This window comes from Solea senegalensis, linkage group LG10 (genome assembly GCF_019176455.1).
Source record: "Solea senegalensis isolate Sse05_10M linkage group LG10, IFAPA_SoseM_1, whole genome shotgun sequence".
Lineage (NCBI taxonomy): Eukaryota > Metazoa > Chordata > Actinopteri > Pleuronectiformes > Soleidae > Solea > Solea senegalensis.
This window is the reverse complement of record NC_058030.1, coordinates 7,971,030-7,986,367: the sequence shown is the minus strand read 5'-3', so window position 1 is coordinate 7,986,367 and position 15,338 is coordinate 7,971,030. Positions and strand designations below refer to the sequence as shown.

General features: G+C 41.9%; 2 protein-coding genes across 3 annotated transcripts; both read right to left on the bottom strand.

Annotated features, from left to right (window-relative positions):
* Window positions 1–3,008: 3,008 nt before the first annotated feature.
* On the bottom strand, window positions 3,009–7,060 carry lmod2a (leiomodin 2 (cardiac) a). Its single transcript, XM_044035555.1, has 3 exons — window positions 6,605–7,060; window positions 4,480–5,700; window positions 3,009–3,289 (listed from the first exon to the last, which is right to left on the bottom strand). Exons 1-3 carry the CDS (start codon window positions 6,878–6,880, stop codon window positions 3,257–3,259), a joined length of 1,530 nt encoding a protein of 509 aa, XP_043891490.1. The 5' UTR covers window positions 6,881–7,060; the 3' UTR covers window positions 3,009–3,256.
* A 1,955-nt stretch (window positions 7,061–9,015) lies between these two features.
* On the bottom strand, window positions 9,016–15,160 carry asb15a (ankyrin repeat and SOCS box containing 15a). Of its 2 annotated transcripts, XM_044035300.1 has the most exons (10): window positions 15,075–15,160; window positions 14,181–14,288; window positions 13,962–13,999; window positions 13,308–13,439; window positions 12,497–12,655; window positions 12,131–12,376; window positions 11,749–11,920; window positions 10,470–10,998; window positions 9,553–9,706; window positions 9,016–9,472 (listed from the first exon to the last, which is right to left on the bottom strand). In XM_044035300.1, exons 2-10 carry the CDS (start codon window positions 14,282–14,284, stop codon window positions 9,315–9,317), a joined length of 1,692 nt encoding a protein of 563 aa, XP_043891235.1. In that variant the 5' UTR covers window positions 14,285–14,288; window positions 15,075–15,160; the 3' UTR covers window positions 9,016–9,314. The 2 variants fall into 2 exon arrangements, with proteins under 2 accessions (XP_043891235.1, XP_043891237.1); XM_044035302.1 differs by lacking the exon at window positions 15,075–15,160 and having other exon boundaries at window positions 14,185–14,281.
* Between the last annotated feature and the right edge of the window lie 178 nt (window positions 15,161–15,338).

Genomic DNA, 15,338 nt, shown 5'->3' with positions numbered 1-15,338 from the left:
ATTATGATAATGATGATTAATCTGTGCAATACCTCATCCGTTAAATCTGTTACGTTCATGCACCCCAGCGTTGTTACAGACGTAACTTTTCATCAGAAATCGTCAGAAAGCACTTAAATGTGTCAACGGCACAATGTGGAGACTCGGCCGGCTACATTTCATTATTAATAAGAATAATAATAATAATAATAATAATAATAATAACAATCGATAATATAAAAACACTATCTGCTCCACTGAGAGGAACTTGAGTCCTCATATGATCCTTTGGGAAATATTTTCCGTGTTCATTTCTCCGCGTGGGAAACGTGTAAAGGGAGACGTACGTGCGACCAAACAGGCAGGATCCTCTTTGTGTTGAAAAAGCGGTCGACTTGAATGCAAGATAACACTATTTTCTTACTGTGCTTCTTTTCATACCTTTCAAGTTTCCTAATAAATTGTAGTTGTAGTTTAGCCATGTTATTTTTTCATTACGATATTTTTCATTGACCAAAATATGGCAGCATGGTTGCCTCACGTGGATTTTCAACTTTTAATTTTTTTTTTATTATTATTATGTAATTAAAGTCGTTTATTTGCACACAGTTTCATTGATAGTTGAGTTTTGTGTTGTTTTTTTTGGGTGTGCGCTTGTCAACAATTAATTTTTGCGTCATTTCAGGCAGGATACAGTGACAGTGGACACTTAAAAAAAAAAAAAGAAGAAAAAAGTTTTCTTGCGGGATATTGCAAACCCTTAAATGTAACCGCAAGCGTTTACTGACGGTGTTTGAGTTAGGACATTTCTTTGACTTAATACAAAAGTATGTCTGCACACATGAACTCGCACGCACTCTGTGGCATTTTGTGAAATAATGATGGGAGCCTTGTTGTCATTGCTTTTATTTGTGATTTCATTTTATCTTCCGTAGGAGGAAGCATCAACATCGCTCTGGTCAGTATCACACCACACAAGAACGAAATGTATCTCGTCACCGTCCTCCTTCATCCTTCACTTCACATTCTATCATTTTATGCAATGCAACTGTAAATGCCTTCTTAATGGAGAAAAATCATATAAAAGAAGAGAAGCAAATAATGAACCAAATGTGGCATTTGCAAAGCAGCTTGTAGGTTTGCCTGTGATCCTCCATCTGTTAACAGTGCAAAGAAATAACCGGCGCTCGATTTAATTGTCCGTCTTGCGTTTTTACCGTCCTCCAGTGAGGCTTAATGCTGCATCGAGAAGCCAAGATACTGACACTGAACCTGTGAAAGGGGAAGGGAGCGGGTGGGGCAGCGGGCGGGGGGGTGGGGAATGAGAAGACTAAATTGTATACTTAAATAAATGTTACTATTTACAGAGAAATCAGTGTCTTGTTATTTGTCCCACTGCTTCACCAGAGTTTGCGTCCAATGAATTTCCATGTAAGCATTGAAAGAACTTTTGAATCACAGTGGGGAAACTATTTTCCTTAGTATCACCCGAGGGTGGAAATGTCCTCAAAAAGTAGTCCTTAAAAGGAATTGAAAGCTCTTAGGATCAATCACAAATGTCTTAATTTTGTGTCTTGATTGATGATGGCTGGCGCCACACGTTTGGTGTAGTGGTCAGCACTCTTGCCTTTGCAGCAAGAAGACCCGTGTTTTGCTACCTGGTCGGATCAAGGACCCGTCTGTGTGTTGGTTTCCTCCTTCAGCCCAAAAACAAGCAGATTTGGGGATTAGGCAAATTGGACTCTCTAAATCAGAGGTCCCATATCTACAATCACCCAACATTTTTATTGAGATATGATGGAATATGATATGCTCACCCTGGCCCCCCCGATGGCCGGTGACCTCAACAGGTGATTTGAGTTGCCTTTGAGGTCCGTGCTCTAAATGAACTGTAAGAGTGAAAGGTGTTTTGTCTTTGCAGGTTGGTTCTATGATGGACTGACGATTTGTCCAGGGTGTCACCCCGCCACGTCAGCTGAGATTAGCACCAGCGGCCCTCAAGTGGAGGATAAAGCAGTAGAAGATGAGTGAGTGAACTTTTCTGCTGTTTACGTTGCTTTAATCTATCATTTGTTTAAGCTCATATTGTTGTGCACCCTACTATAGAGGCACAATGATTGTGTGTTTTTACCACTGTCACAAAACCATAATTATGTTATATGATGTGTGTTTTCTGTGTAGACCTCAGTGAAGTGCTTAAGTGTTTTGATCCCTTCACTTTGAACACTGAGGAGCAAAGTGAAATTTTACTATAAACGTGTGGCTGTACACACAGCCCCGAGGCTGAAGTCTTGATCACTGTGGTGATCCTCAGGCTTCAGTGTCTCTCAGCAGGTGGCTTTTATTTTCCTCCACTGAAACCAGGTTTTGGCGTTCGAATGGCATTTTATCAAACGTGTGAAAATGTTGTAATGAGGTGATTGCTTAGACGCGGCAAATCCTTGCATCTCCTCGAGGGAGGTCAGGTTCATGTTTACACCGAGCAGCTGTTTAATGAACTTTAGTGAGAGGGTTAGAACGTTGATACATGCACAGACAGATGGAAGCTGAAGCTCTGCTGCATCACTGTGGTCATGTTTTACACTGAGAGTGGGTGAATGGCAGCTTTGTGTGGTTATCAAGAGTAGAAAAGCGTTATATAAATACAGACCTTTTACTGTGTATCATTCATTTGTAAACATTTTTTTTCCAGGAGACCATACTTTGTGTGTCGCCTCAGAGCCATGAGTTAAAAGTACAACCTTTCACTTGAAAGACACAAATGTCACACCGGCTGATGAGAGATTTTTCAGCCTCCATCACAGCTCAAAATAAAAGAAGCTGCTGCCGCTTTCAACCTTGTGATATTTAACCAGCATTTAGGGCTTCAGAGTTATAATGCAATTCTACCAAAGGTGCAAATACTTGCATCTTTACGACCTGATCCTCACAGCATGTTTTGTCAGTCAGTGATGTGGTTATTACTCTATAGAAAGTGTTTAATAAGTGTTATCTGCAGCTGAAGGAACCAGACGTTAACCTTTCACGAGTCCAGTCTTCAACAAAGTCTTTTATTCCTCTGCACATCAGTATTCACAGTAGGAGTCACACTTAAACAAAATACAGTAACATCAGACGCATGTAAGAGGTGCAGTCTGCTGCTTCACGGTGTGGACACGTTCAACAAGATACGGCTTATAAAAAAAGAGAAAGAAAGAAGTGAGATTCAGTGTGAAACGCAAATCCAATATTTCAACAAAGTGAGGAGAAGAGTTCAGATTATGATGCAGCAATGAGTTCAGTGAGTTCCTTCAGTCTGAGGAAGATCCACCTGAAACGACAAACGGCACAGAGATTTCAGACGACAGACATCATTCACATTAGAACGTGAAAGTGATGACACTGAGGTGGCACAAGGACCTCTGACCTGCTTTGACATTTCTATTAACTAAGAAACTGGGAGCAATTAAAGATGAGAGATTTTATAGTCCAGTTTGTGGACTAAGACAGCTGATACGGGAAAAAATCATGTAGCATGGTAGATGTATGTATATGCATATGTATATATATATATATATATATGTATATATATATATATACATACTGTATATGTGTATATATGTATGTATATACATATACACAAAATGGCTTCTCTGTTCAAATTTGATCACATTTTAATTACGTATTAATTTGAAAAATAAATAATAAAATTTAAATATATAAATAATAAAATAATAAAAAAAATAATGACAACAGCCACTATTGGGTCCCATATAAAAGTGCCATCAGGTCCATGAAATTGAAAGAAAACCAATAATCATCATGTAAAAAAAATAATAATTTGGGTAATCGCTATTGAAAATGTTTCATATTTCTTTAGATTTCATTTCTTCGAATTTTAAAACTAACTATTCACTGGTAGATCCATGGAGAGTTAGTGTAGTGTGTCCATTATTATTATTCCAATAATAACTCAGTCTTAACAATGAATTCAGCAGCTTTTTGTCCTCCTAATGTGACCCTTGTCATATTTGTAGTAGACACTTTGGCTTCATTCAGACATGCACTGAAGTTTGGACATGTTCCCTAAATTGTCACGAGGGGGCTGCATCACACATGTCGCTCTGGACATTTCCCAGAACTTCTCCTAGAACCGCCGGATAATGTCAGAGTGAGTCCGTGTGAGACCCACATTCACCTAAATGTTCCCGATGTCCTCCTGCTGCTGTTGTGACGCCCCTGACACTTATGGAACGGTTTACTTTCACAGCATTCTTAGTTCTCCCAGCAGCTCTCTGAGCCGTCAGTCTTATCAAAGACAAGCAAGGAAGTCGAGCTATTTATAGCTTAACTGAGAGTCGAGGAATTCATGCCGTGACAGACTGTTGTCTGATGACAGCAGGGGGGGGGTCTAATGGCTTTTGGAGGCTAAATGTCTGTGATGCTTTCACTTCAGCAAAAACAACATTCCTTCAAACCTTGACAGACATCAATCAGGGACAGAGAGACAGGACGTCTTACCCGTTTCAAGGCCTGGATGCTGCTTCCACGTATTGCAGCCATCAAGTCATCCCGGCTCGACCTCTGTGGCGGCGGCAGGTGAGATGGCTCCGCTTGTCTTTTGTGCCCCGACGGTTTCAGCGCATTCCTCAGGTCTTTCAGGATGTCGGCGCTCTCCTTTTCATTGGCACCGTTCTTGAGCTTCTTTGTCTTGGGTTTCTTCTGGTTCCACTGACCCTTTGTGGTGTTTGAGGCTTCGCGTTGTTTGGCCATCTCAGTGATCTTCTGTGACGGCGGCTCCAGAGGTGCAGGTAGGGAGTTTATGTTTTTCTTCTTTTCAGCAGTCTTGGACGATAGTGACAGCTTTTTTGATGTTCTCTTTTCTGCAGATGGACTAGAAACTTGTCCCGACACCTCAGGAGGACCCTGTTGTTGTTTTTCTTGCAGCCTCCGCTGCCTCTGCTGGTCCTGGTTGCGCGTCAGGATGCTGGTCGCTGTCATCCTCGGGCCTGGGAGGTCAAACTGGTAGCCGAGCTTGAGTAGAGTAGTGTTTTCCCGCAGCAGCTGGACCATCTCCATCTCCACTTTACCCCCACAGATGTGCCTCTGGTTGTGGAAACGAAGCTCCACCAGCGTCTTGTTGTGCTTCAGCGCTGCCAGCAGAGCGAGGATGCCTCGACCCGACACGAAGTTGGACTCGATGTTCAGGTTCCTGATGGAGCAGTTCTCGCAGAGCATCTTGGAGATGGCAAAGGCAACCCGGTCGTCAGCGCGGGTATTAGCAAGACTGAAGACATGCACGTGAGTGTTTGTGCTCAAGGCTTCAGCGAAACGGAGCAAGGTCTCCTGGGAGACGTCTTCGATGTTGTTGAGGTTGACGTCGTTCACGGTGGGGTCGTCTCCCAGGATCTGCTCCAGAACTGTGTCGATAACAATAGGGTTCCCACTCGGTCTCTCTGAGGTCGTGTCTGGGTTTTGGTCTGTGGTTTCAGTCCTCAGTTCACCTTTCAAACCTTTTGACAGACCGTTCTTTTGAGAGCATTTACTCCTATTTGAAGGAGCCTCCTTTTTGTGCCCATCTTTCTTCTCCAACTCTTTTAACGTTGTCTCATTTTTGCCGGAAGCTCTTTGTGTTTTCTTGTCCTTGTTTGAGGCCTTCTTTCTGTCGTTGTCCAGAGTCTTTCCGGTGTTGCTGCTGGTTGCTGACACTCTTTCCGCGCCGCTCGTATCTGGCCTTCCCTCCTGCACATGACGGAGCAGAAAATGAGTTAGAACTCTGACATTCTTCTGCCACCCAATGCTATCAGACACTTATTAAAGCTGCCATTTCTCAGACGTGCAGTATATTTATTTTTAGAACATTTCCAGTCGCTCATTTTTATAAACTAAGTACATGTGTCACTGTCATTTTACATAATAAACTGTGTACCAGGGAGTTCATGTTAACCTGTGTTGATGCACATGGTAATAGCATTATTTATGGGAAAAACTCTCAAACTGTGTTTGACATACATTCATTTACTAGACCGCTTTTTTTTTATTGGGAATTCTTAGCCTCCGAGTGCAAGGATAAGCAGATTTGAACCACTCAACAAAACGTTCACCTCATAAAATGTATGCCTACTTGAGCCACTTAATCTGACCATTAGACAGCCTTGGAAGAAACCTAGGTTTCATGTTGCTATGGAAACAGCTAACTGACTGCAATAATATCGGTATCGGTAGATACTCGAGTTTGTGATATCGGTATCGGAAAACAAAAAAGTGGTATTGGGACATCCATAGTATTAACATGCGTCTCAAGAGTCCACATCAAGATCTGATTGCTATCTGATCACCGTCACCCCGCTGCCAAATCATCAACAACAACAACACTGTTTTATGTTACAACTTAAAACCTTCGGCTGAAATAAACCAGAAGTCTGACCACAGGTTTTCTTTAGCAAGAGTGTGACATTTCTTGTCTTCTTATCTAAGAACTGGTCTCTGTTTTCTTTTGTGAACCAACGTATTTCTGTCAAGGCTGCATATTTTTGAAATATCAAAAGTATGAGATCATGTGACTCTTGAGTTGTGAGTGAGTTTACAAATGCTTTCCTTGTCTGATTGTTATGCAGGTAACCAGCTACTGCATGTCCCTTCTCACCTGTCTTTCTTTGGACTCCTCAGTCTCGTCCTCCGGCAGCTTCTTATTCTCATCCTCGCAGTATTTCAGCAGAGCGTCCCTGTCAAATGTCCCCGTTGGGGTTTTGGTGGTCTGATCTTTCTGCCTCAGACCAATGGGCACGTTGTCGTCGGGGTCAAGGTCGGCCAGTTCCCTCTCCAGCTCCTGGAGCTCCTGGGAGGACAGCGTGGCCAGCAGCTCGTCTTCATCCACCTCCTCATACTTCTTCAACTCCCTGCAGTACCCAAACGTACTCATGGCTCAGGGGCTGGACTCTTTAAACTTTAATCTTTAATCTCTTTTACCTCTTTCTATATGCTTCTGTCAAATCTTCAGTATAGTTTTCTGTCTCCTGTCTGTCTTGTCTTCAGATCACGGATGCTGTGGGTGACTGGTGACTTCTTGTTCATGTACTGGTCCCGTGCAGCTGTTTGTTGAGGATCCTGACGGAGAGAAAAGGCGGAGGGTCTGATTGTGCTGTCTTTTTTTAGGGTGTTTGGTGTTGGTAGTGAGGGGGTACGCGGGTGGGGACAGTGAGATAGGCTTACTGCAGGAATGTGAGCCCTCTGATTGGCCGGTGCTGAGAGCTCATCAGCAACTCATGTATCAAAAGAAACCAAGAAAGCAAAACTCTGTGGGGAGACACCGGAGATGAAGCCTTATGTAACATGTGTGTGTGTGTGTGTGGGGGTGGTTGTGGGGTTGTCGGGGAAACACTTGTTCTCCCTAAAGATGGTGGGATTATTATTACGTACAGTGCAGCTCTGGCTCCAGGGATTGATGTTTACACAAGGACACAGCAGCTTCAAGTCAAGACAGACTGATTGCAAGACACTCTTGACTGGAGCTTTCAGAAGGACATTTGGTGGAACAAGTCAAAGCAGATGCCAGAACACTAACAAGTATGAGTGAGTGATAGAGGAAAACTCTCCCTGCATGTTCTGTTGCCTTCTATCTCATGTGTTAGAACACTGTATGAAACACTTTAGACTTTAAAATACATTCAATCGAGATTTCAACAAGTCATTACTGTATGTTCTCCCTAAGGGACATTCTTATTTAAAGGAACATGCTGTGCATTTTAGCACAGTTGTGGAGACATTATGTATGTTTAAACACAGTTACATTATGTGTGTTATATCGCAGCTAATGGGACATTATGTGTGTTTTAATTCAGCTAAAGGGACATTATGTGTGTTAAAACACAGTTAAAGGGACATTCTGAGTGTTATAACACAGTAAAAGCGACATTATGTGTGTTATAATATAACACTATAATGTGACAGAATGTGTGTTATAACACAGTTAAAGGGACATTATGTGTGTTATGACACAGCTAAAGGGACATTATGTGTGTTCTATCACAGTTAATGGGACATTATCTGTGTTAAAACACATTTAAAGGAACATGCTGTGCATTTTAACACAGTTAAAGGGACATTATGTGTGTTATAGTAAAGTTAAATGTACAGTCTGTGTTATAACACTATAAAGTGACAGAATGTGTGTTATAACACAGTTAAAGTGTGTTATGAGACAGTTAGAGTATCAAAGTGTTGTGTCTAAAACTACTTGTGTGTATTGATTCATTCATGGTTACTGTTCTAACCTGGCATTCATCTTTATAAAGACAGGCAGTTTATGGATCTTGTTCTCAGCTGAGAACAAGGACGTGCGTCTATAACCTAAAGCTTTCTTCATTTCAAGGTAAACTTTCAAAGTCCGGAGCATTTTCTTCCCCAACTTCCCCAGCCGTGTGTTTATGTGGTTGTCAAGGCAACCACCACAGCTCCATAACAACCTGCGCATATCTGTCATGTCTAACACGCTGTGTCGTGTTACGTGTCTGAGGTGAAAAGACTGTGTGACATAACGCTCTCTCATCCTAAAGCTGCCGTTAATTTGAGCCTTGACCTGGATTATTGCATCAACAAGGGGAACAGGTTCAGTTATGAAAGAAAGGATCGATGTGGGGACTACATGGAGAACAAAGTGCATGAAGTCTATGTATTGAATGTGGATGGAGCATCTTTTAACGTAGCTTTGTCCATCATTATCCTGCTGTAAAGTCCCTCTTCTTCAGCCAGGTTACTTCCACCCAAGTTTCATTTTAGACGCTTTTTCATTTGGCAAAACAGAAATCAGGGTACGACCAGATCTAATTAGAAGTCACTAAGAAGACGTGATTATAGGGATTATGACGTCAGTACTGACTTTACTGCACTAATAAACTAATAAATACAGTTTATGAAGTTTGGTAGGACTTCAGACTTTAGATTTTGCTTGTGTTTTTGAGTTGTGTATGTTTTGTTTTTTTTGACACCAGACAACAAAGAGGCAACATGAGAATTCAGTAAGCTGACACACAGATGAAGAGACAGACACTGACCAACAACTAACTCTGGATTTTTATTCATGTCTCTTTTATTCATTCATTCATTGACAGACACACAGTACAAACCAGGGCCTGTTTATTCCATCAAACTGCTAAAGGTGTTGGACCCAATTAATGGTAAAAGTAAAATATTTCTCACAGTGTTTGCACTCTATAATGTTTTAAAGTAGAAAAAAAAAATCTTTGTATATTTTTTTTCTTTTAAGTACAGGCAGAGGTACATGAACCAAAGAAGTAAAAAAAAGACTTTAACACTAACTTTTAAGACTTTTGATGAGAGACATGTCCACGTCCCCTTCACTCTTCCCTGCAGATGATTCTGGAGTACAGGTCGTTCTCTCTGAACAGCAGGTAGTCCTTCAGCCTGGTGGGCAGCTGGCTGCGCGTCAGGTCACTGCAGCTCAGGTGTTTCCGAATCACAACTCTACTCAGGTGAGACAGCGAGCGAGGGTTTCCTGCATCACAGTGGAAGGATCACAGTGTGACACCGGGGCAGCACGTGTCCGCAGCGGCGTCTGAATTTACTGTCACTCACGTATGGTCCAGTGAATGAAAGGCCACTCTCTCTGTGTCTCCAGGGTCTTTGTCAGTTTCCCGCAGAGAGAAACCTGACCGACGTATTCGAGGAGGACGAACACGACTCTGCCCACGACGTTCGCCAGACAGGAGAGGCTGACGAAGTCACAGAACTGGACAACGGGAGAGATGAAGGGCTTCATGTGAGAAGGTAACAATTGGTTTGTTCTGTCAAGACCAGTGGTTCTCAAACTTTAGTACTGAGAAAATACTGAGCTCTCCATGTAACTCCATTAATAGACACAGGAGGCAGATTTATTCTTAATAAGATCATTTACTCTCCCATCATCCTCCTCATACCCACATATTCACACACTGGTAGAGAGAAATTAGATCAAGATGGAGTGAGAGATTAGTTGACTCTAATCATTATTAATTATTTATTAATATGTTATTTGTTTCAATTTCTACACACTCTGGTCAAAATTCCTTTTTTTAAAGAGCTTCCACTCATTAAAATGACTGTCAAATAAAATAATGGAATTAATGTTGCTGTAATTGCCACTGCAGCCTCTTAGAGGTCACCAGCATAAGTGTAGTGTTGATATAGCCAAGTGGAAGGCAATCGGGCTTGTCACCGGAGGGTCGCTGGTTCAAATCCCAGGAAAAGGTGCCCCTGAGCAAGGTACCCAACCCCAGGGAACACAGATAATTGTTGCCCACTGCTCCTCCACCCGGTTTGTGCATGCTCACTACTGGTGTGTAAAAAATGATATATATAAATATGTAAAAAATGATATATATAAAAAGTCAAAGAATGTATATATATACAGTATGTATATATATATATATATATCAATAAATAAATAATCTGCTGATTAAATTGGGAATTTTAAATTTCAGTACTTGCAACATTGACATCATTTTCTCACTCACAGCAACTTTTTGCTGCTGATGCTGTGAGTCCTCATCCCAGCCGTCGTCATGGTTATAGCAGAAGCATTTCTCTGCGTCATAGCCGTTGTTGAGCAGCAGCCTCATCATCACCTCATCTTTCAGGCAGTACTGCAGCGCCGTGGGAAACACCGTGTCATTCACCACCGTAAAGTAACAATTCACGTCCGCCTTTGCCGCGATCAGCAGCTTCACGATCTCGTAACGTCCCGACCGAACCGCCACCAGGAGGCAGCGCAGTAGGTCCAGGTCAGGTTCGGCCCCCGACTTCAGCAGTATCTCGGTACAGGTCCTGTCCCCGTTGGAGATGGTGAAGAACAACGGGGTTCTCCTCATGTCGCCATAGTTTTCGGAGATGTGAGGGGCCAACAGCGCGTTGACGTCAAAACCTTTCTGCAGCAGCAGCTCCAGGCAGTTGGCGTGGCCTCCATCAGCAGCAGAGTGGACGGGGCTGTGTCCGCACAACCGCAGGGCACGCCGCGTGGTGATCGGAATCAAGATCCTCAGAGCTCTGTGGGGAAAAAAGTCAGAGAATATTGTGGAAAAGTGGTTCACAAGTAGCACCTGGGAAAATATTGAGCTCTTGAAGTAACACTGTTATCGCGTTAAAATACAGTGGTGTTAATATGTCGAACAAAGATAATTCATCACCCTCCTCTTCCTTTAATTATTTATTGCCTTATTTATTATTAAAGTGAATCTATTAATTATTCCACCAGAGGAAGCTTGCGTACCACCGGTGGTACACTGTCCACAGTTTGAGAACCATGGTTGTAGAAGATACACACTAACAAAAAAAACATGATTAATCCTTTTTCTTATTGCAAAGGAGTCGAGGACTAGTGAACTTTGTTCACATTTGTAGCAGAAGAATCAGAAACACAAACTCCTCTACTGGCTATGGGACTGGTTAGTTAAGTGCAGATTAAATTAGATACTTCATTAGGATTTTAAGAACATAAAGCAACATTCAGGTCAGGATGTAGACTGCCCCACATTCATCCAATCAGTGCCGACGTATACATTTGAGGGAGGATCCATTTTAACTTTAAAATAACAATATATTGCACAATAACACTGCAGTAAAAAGACATGAAGGCGCTGTATTGACTCATGTTGGGAGGTCTTTGAGTTCATTGTGGCTCTGGGGTAAAAAACAGTTCAGGAAACCTTTTGCCAAAGGTAAAAGAACTTCAGTATAACATTCAAATGATGACATGATGTAGACACACTGATGATAATCCACCCAGGTCTCACTTACAGGAGGTGTCCTTCGTACGCTGCTCTGTGAATGGGCAGCTGGGAGCTCAAATTGAAGATGTTGGGATTTGCTCCGTGCTGCAGCAGGATGTCGATACAGTCCGGATTCCCTGAACCTGCGGCATCGTACAGGACGCTGTCGCCATTAGGCGCCTGAGCGTTTACATCAGCACCTTAATGGGAGAAAACACATACATCTGCAGCTAGAAAACACAGGTGTTCTGCTTCAGGTGCAAGGACTTACTCAAAGGATATATATGTATATGCATATATATACAGTATATATATATACATATACATTGATATATATATATATATATATACATATATATATACATATATAATAAAGACTGATAGTTAAAAGAGTTAAAAGAACAGTTGACCATGTTTGATGAGGAGCTCCAGGACTTCAGGGTGACTATATTCTGCAGCGATGCCCAGAGGGGTCACTCCATACTGGTCTGTCTCTGAAACCTGTCCTCCGTTCTGCAGCAGGAGCTCCATGATGTGGACGCAGCCTGACCTGGACGCCTCGTGCATGGCCGTCCACTTCTTTAAACACACCTGCTCCACGCGAGCTCCTCCAGCGATCAGACAGGAAACCATCTCATAAGATCTGACTCCGACTGCTGCAGGGAGGACATGAGGAGGAGGAGGAGGAGGAGGAGGAGGGGACGGATGGTGAGGATGGTGAGGATGCAGTGTTTTGTGAAGGACCAAATGCAGGTGTTATCAGACAATGCTCTCACCTAAAAGCAGAGGAGACTCATTCTTGCTGTTGGTGGTGTGAGGAGAGGCTCCATGCTCCAGAAGCATTGTCACATTTTCCAGAAAACTGGATTTCACTGCTAAAGTCAGGAATGTCTCGCCCTCCGCAGTTTTCTCCTCCAGAGTCAGACGGAATGACGCTGAAACACCAAACAGCAAAAGTCGAACTTCACATCACTGAATTCAGCCAAACATTTCATATCAACAGCTTTGAAGCCTCCAGTGTTCTTATTCGGCCGCTGCCATGTTGAGGTAAATGAATTATACCCTCTGCCACGATTTATTGTCCTTTTTTTCCTCTAAAAAGGTCGATATTTTTACAAAAATGACATAATGTGCTGATTGAGACCACTAACTCACAGATTATTGTTGTTGTTTTTTTACTAGTTGTGTTTGTATGTATGTTAGTTTGAGTTTTTTGTAATATGGAGTTTTTAAAAAAAAAAAAATATTAGGACAATGATGAACAACTATCCCTGAATAACAGTCTATAAGAAAATGTGCACCATTGTGCTGAGGTTGGATGCAGTTAGTGTGAAAGGTAAAAATCAAATAGCCAACAGACTAAAGACACACATGAACATAATAATAATAATAATAATAATAATGATGATGATGATGATGAATAACTCTCATTGAACTATAGTGAACTATAATAACCTTGTTATAGAGACACAGTAGAGAGAGATTGTCCTGCAGGGAAAAGAAAAAACAATAACAAAAGCAAAAATCACGTTGTGCTGCCATCTAGTGTTTGAAAACATAAATATCTTTCCTCAACTCTTTACTCACCGTACAGCACCGTCTCCAGAACAGACACCAGAGGTTGAACAACTGCTCTGTGCAGAGGATACCAGCCCTGATCGTCCACCTGACTGAAGGCTGCTGGGAAATCACAGAGCTCCTTCAGAGCCGGTAAGTCACCTGTGAACAGTAAACAGTAAAAAGAGCTTTAACTTTGTCGCATAGTGATGATTTATTGGATTGAAAACTGTGCTGATTTGAAGCTTGGTCATTTGAACATGTAGTTACTGACTTCTTTTTGGATCGAAAGCCTTTAATCAACATTATAATCCTTCAGTTTAACACAAGGTAGAGATGTCTTACTGTATATATGCTCAAAACCTATGAGTTCAGTGTTCTACGTAGGAGTTTGTCTGATCATTTTGGGATGTAAAACCCCGTTCCCCCAGTTTGGGCTACCATGCATTTTCAAATATAAATATCTTTATTCTCATTATACTCAGGTAGAAAGAAATTGTGGGAGCCTTCTCTCCATTTAAAGATAAATATGAAGATCTATAGAAAAATAGCATGTGAATAAAAACAGAAACGACAGCAGAAAAATTACTGTAAAGAATATATAGGAAATTTCTGTTTGGGTTAAATATCGTCTCTCACACAATGACATTTTAACAGAGATGTAGACGTGTGTGCGACGCGTACCTCGCTCAATGGCGCTCACAAGTTTCACCACTTCAATCCTAAAAGTGCAAAACATGGGAAAGCATTTAACACAGTGCTGCATAGAAGAATAAATAAAAGACACAATAGCTCACAAGAGGCGATAACATGCATCTAAAACAACCAAACTAAATAAAAACAAATTATTATTCTTTTTTAAATGCATGACATCAGACTGTGATTTGGATGGTGGAGCTGTACCTGCCTGATTCTGTCATGTGCTCTCTCTGACATGACTCCTGAATGATCATCTGCAGGTCGTAGGCCAGAAGGTCATCTTCGTCTGTGTCCTCGGCTGCATCCATCCCTCTGACATCACACAGGTACAGTCAAACCATACACTGTATAATTCCTGCCAATCTTTGCTGTCGGAGTGAAAGATCTACAGTAATGATCTGCTGAAGCTGCTGTTAAATAGCTCCATGGTCTTAAAGCTGTAGTGTTTGCTCCCAGTCTGACAGGAAATCCAGGAGAAACATTTCCATCAATCAAGAGCCAGACTAAGATAAAGATTCAGGTCAGTTTGACAGCACTTACATGTGTTTCATTATGAAACAAATTAAGAAATGCTGTCGTGGAGGTGCAGACAGAACACGGTGTCATGCTGATAGAACGGCATGCTATTTATGTAGCTGTCGCAGCGGTCACCCTCCGACCTGCACGGCTCGTGCTGGGAAACTTACTGTAAGATTAAGCCGGATCACGGGTTTATACTATTCCAAAAGTGCTCTGAGGTGAACTGAACTGCACTGGTAACTGCTTACATACAGCTCTATTTGTTGATCCTGTTAGTCTTCTTAATTTTAACTTAACTCACTGTACAAACAAAAGTAAAAACCTCTATTGAAAATGTGAGTACAGTCAGATAAAGGTGTTCAAATGCAAGGGATATTCTGTCTGAAATATTACATCACTGCAGTTTTTCTATCAGCACCCACAGCTGGAAAAATGAAAAGTATGACTTTTTGTACATGGCCAAAGTACTTCATATTCATAGTAATAGTACTTTCCTACAGGATGGAACAGATCATGTTCAGTTTTTTGAATGAATCATTGAATGACAGCATTCAGAATCCAATTACTGAACAGTCTTACCTGATAAATGTGTCAGAGTTGAGGTCAGAGGAAGAAGAAAAAGCAACAACGGCTGCAAAGTGTTTGTGTCATGGCTGCACTGCCTCCCCCAGCCTATCCCCCCCTCCCCCCTCACAAACACACACACACACACACATACACGACCATGCTATTTTAAGGCGTCACCTGTTCCACTTTATTTAACATGCAGGCCATTCCACTGCACCTAATGGAGTGTAATATCACTCTGCACACATTTTCCACAGCTCACGCTAAAGCGTAACG